This window comes from Cebus imitator, unplaced genomic scaffold, assembly GCF_001604975.1.
Source record: "Cebus imitator isolate Cc_AM_T3 unplaced genomic scaffold, Cebus_imitator-1.0 Scaffold188, whole genome shotgun sequence".
Taxonomy (NCBI): domain Eukaryota; kingdom Metazoa; phylum Chordata; class Mammalia; order Primates; family Cebidae; genus Cebus; species Cebus imitator.
Window position 1 is genome coordinate 5,031,819 of NW_016107503.1, and position 3,294 is coordinate 5,035,112.

Below are 3,294 nucleotides of genomic sequence, written 5' to 3' on the forward strand. Positions count from 1 at the left end.
CTGCTCACGTACCTTCATCACTTTTAGTGATGATGCAACTTTCGAGGAATGGTTCCCTCAAGGGCGGCCCCCAAAAGTCCCTGTTCGGGAGGTCTGTCCAGTGACCCATCGTCCAGCCCTATACCGGGACCCTGTTACAGACATACCCTACGCCACTGCTCGAGCCTTCAAGATCATTCGTGAGGCCTACAAGAAGTACATTACTGCCCACGGACTGCCACCCACTGCCTCAGCCCTGGGCCCCGGCCCACCACCTCCTGAGCCTCTCCCTGGCTCTGGGCCCCGAGCCTTGCGCCAGAAAATTATCATTAAATGAAGAGGTGTCTAGTCCTCAGAAACTTCTTCCCTGCCCTGATTGGAGCTCCTGCTGTTCCCTTTCCTCTCCCTGCTTCTCCCCTTTGTCACCTCCGATCTTTGCCCAATCCTTTTCTCTTCTTCTTTCTCCTTTTCCCGTAGTTCATCCAGGTTTTTTAATCTAATAAATATAGAAAGATCCCTTTTGTCTGGTGTCTGCACTAGGGTTGGGAGCAAGAAGTATTTGTGAATACCTGAATATATTGGGTCTTTCTGTTTATTCAGTAGCATTTATTATGAGCTGTCCTTTCTAAATTGTATTCATTCTTCCAACTAAATTATAAACACCTGAAAATTATACACCAAAACACAACCTTATATTGACCTTTATATCACTTTACACTCAGTGTTTTGAAAATAGCAGGCACCAAATATGGAGGAACTGCCTGATTCTATTTGAACCCTGATGTCTAGGACTGGGGCTTGTATGAAGGGAAGTGGAGGAGGTGCCATGGCTGTCAATGGCCACTAGAGGCGCTCAGGGCTGGGCAGGGTATGGGGGCTGTGTATATGTGATCTCCCACTACCCCCCACCTGGCCAGAGCTAAAATAATAAAATGCTGAGCTCACTGTTCCCCCACCCTCTCCCCCGGCACTGGGCTCCTGCTGCTGCTGGGACAGTGCTCTAGTAGAACAGACCGACCTACTGACACGGGGGAGGTGAGAAGGGAGGTGGCCGCCAGGACTGGTAGGTGGGGAAGACCGGGGGCTTATACGGTGGGAGATGGGAGGAGAAGAGTGGCTCCTACGGGGAATGATGTGGAGTGTGTCCCTGTCTCTGTCACTCTATATTTCTGCCACTGTGCTGTCCTACCCCTTAACTGTGTGGTTTATGTTGTTGATGTGAATGTCTCACATACTTTCCAGATCTTTCATATTCAGCATGGTTTATATGTATAGCTCCTGTGTGTATCTTACATTGTACAAGATTGTGCAAGTTTAAGATTTCCACTGTTTTTAAAGAAACTTTACCCCATTTACACCCATTGGTCTGGTGTCACCTTCCTGTCCAAAGCAAGGGACAGTTTATAGGGACTCAGTCCCTCCTCCAGAGGCCTTAGTACTCTTCCCCCAATCTGGAAGTCCTCCGGCTGCTCTGAGCCCTTGCTTTCCCTTAGGATTTCAAATTTTGGCAAACACAGAAAGTGAAATCTTGATCCCCCACAATAAAAGGGAAATGAGAATGGGGTAAGACAGTCTTTTCCCCCTATTCCCCATTTTCCTTGCTTTATACAGTTTAGGAAAAAAGCTGGATTATGAGGAAGAGAGGAGGAACTTCCCTGAAGCTCTCTGTTGCCCCTGCCCCTTGCCCCCTTTCAATAGGAACTGGGCAAGGGACCAGCTGTGTTGGCAGGGCTTCCAGCAGCTGTGCCAGGGCGAGGGCACTCACAAGTGAGGTTAGAGCGGAGGGGTGCTCCATGATTTCTGTCATACCGTGGGAAGACAAACCCAGCTTAGACGTCTGGGATCCCCATCCAGGGAAGCTGGAAGCTGGGGAAGCAGAAAGCAGAGACTCTAGTTCTAACTCAGAACGACCTAATCTTCCCCCAACTTCCCATCTTCAGCTGGATTTCTAATCTCCAAGAAATCCAGTTCAATGTTCTGCCCCCCGGGCTGGTCTCTTTGTGTCCCTGCTGTGTCTCTGTTCATCTTACCATTGTCCATCCTTTTGTCCCATATTCCCCAGGCTCTGTGAGGGCCACACAGTGGGGAGGGGGTGAGGGCCACCATGTCATCATATCAGAAGGAACTGGAGAAATACAGAGACATAGATGAAGATGAGATCCTAAGGACCTTGAGCCCCGAGGAGCTAGAGCAGCTGGACTGCGAGCTGCAGGAGATGGACCCTGAGGTAGGGGCTCCAGCACAGGGAACAGGGGCCGTCCCAGGCATTTGGGAAGGGTGTTGGGCTCTGGGTGGCTGAGAATAGGGTTTGCTACAGGACCTAGAGTCCTAAGAAGGCCAGGGGAAAGGTGTCTAAAGATGTTTTAGGGAACCCTTGCAGTGCCTAGGTCAGAGGGGAGGTCTGACTTGCTCCCCAAAACTCATCCCTAAGAACATGCTCCTGCCAGCTGGACTAAGACAACGTGACCAGACAAAGAAGAGCCCAACGGGGCCACTGGACCGAGACGCCCTTTTGCAGTACTTGGAGCAGCAGGCACTAGAAGTCAAAGAGCGTGATGACTTGGTGCCCTTCACAGGCGAGAAGAAGGGTATGAGGACCCTGACATCCATGCCTGGTAGAACCCAAGTGGCTGTGCTGTCTCTCACATGTCCCCCCTCCAGCTTCCCTCTCACCTTCCAGCTCCCAGCTGCCTAGGGACTCAGAGGCCCTGACACTTAAATGGCAGCTTGCACTCTTCAGTTCTTGAGAAATCAGAGGACTCAGGAGTACTGAGCTTGTAGAGGATTTAGGCTTTCCAGTGTCCCCTTGTGACCCAGCATTCCACCTCCTGGAGAAGAAAAGGAACCTGGAGGCCAGGATCTTGGGAGACATTACCTCTACCTGAACCATCCTTCATCTCCCCATCAGGGAAACCCTATATTCAGCCCAAGAGGGAAATCCCAGCAGAGGAGCAGATCACCCTGGAGCCTGAGCTGGAGGAGGCACTGGCAAATGCCACAGATGCTGAAATGTGTGACATTGCAGGTGGGTAGCTGTGGGAAGTTGAGGGTGGGAGGATCAGGGGTGGATCCTAGCCATGACATGAGACTAGTGAGGAAAGCCCTCCACCAGAATGCATGCATGTCTTAAGAAAGCCTCAAGCAGTGGTTTCAAGCTTTTATTTGTGCATACATTTATTCATTTTTAAATTTAATAACACTCAAGAGCAATTTTTTAGGGATTGTAAGAGCAAATAAAAGTGGAACCGTTGGGCCGGGCGCAGTGTCTCAAGCCTGTAATCCCAGCACTGTGGGAGGCCGAGGCGGGTGGATCAC

General features: G+C 50.7%; 2 protein-coding genes across 3 annotated transcripts in view; both read left to right on the top strand.

Moving 5' to 3' along the window:
• The window catches only part of LOC119473820 (vacuolar protein sorting-associated protein 72 homolog), a 1,081-nt gene extending 584 nt beyond the window's left edge, over positions 1 to 497 (top strand). The window contains exon 2 of the mRNA XM_037744867.1: positions 1 to 497. Within this exon, the coding sequence (XP_037600795.1) occupies positions 1 to 316 (316 nt within the window). The 3' untranslated portion in view covers positions 317 to 497.
• Positions 498 to 651: 154 nt separating this feature from the next.
• TMOD4 (tropomodulin 4) overlaps positions 652 to 3,294 on the top strand; it is a 5,817-nt gene continuing 3,174 nt past the window's right edge. The window contains exons 1-4 of one of the 2 annotated variants that reach the window (XM_017546288.2): positions 652 to 1,014; positions 2,042 to 2,206; positions 2,411 to 2,567; positions 2,888 to 3,004. In XM_017546288.2, coding sequence (XP_017401777.1) covers positions 2,084 to 2,206; positions 2,411 to 2,567; positions 2,888 to 3,004 — 397 coding nt within the window. In that variant the 5' untranslated portion in view covers positions 652 to 1,014; positions 2,042 to 2,083. Of the gene's footprint in view, positions 1,043 to 2,041; positions 2,207 to 2,410; positions 2,568 to 2,887; positions 3,005 to 3,294 lie in introns of both variants that reach the window. The other variant, XM_017546287.2, reaches the window with a different exon arrangement.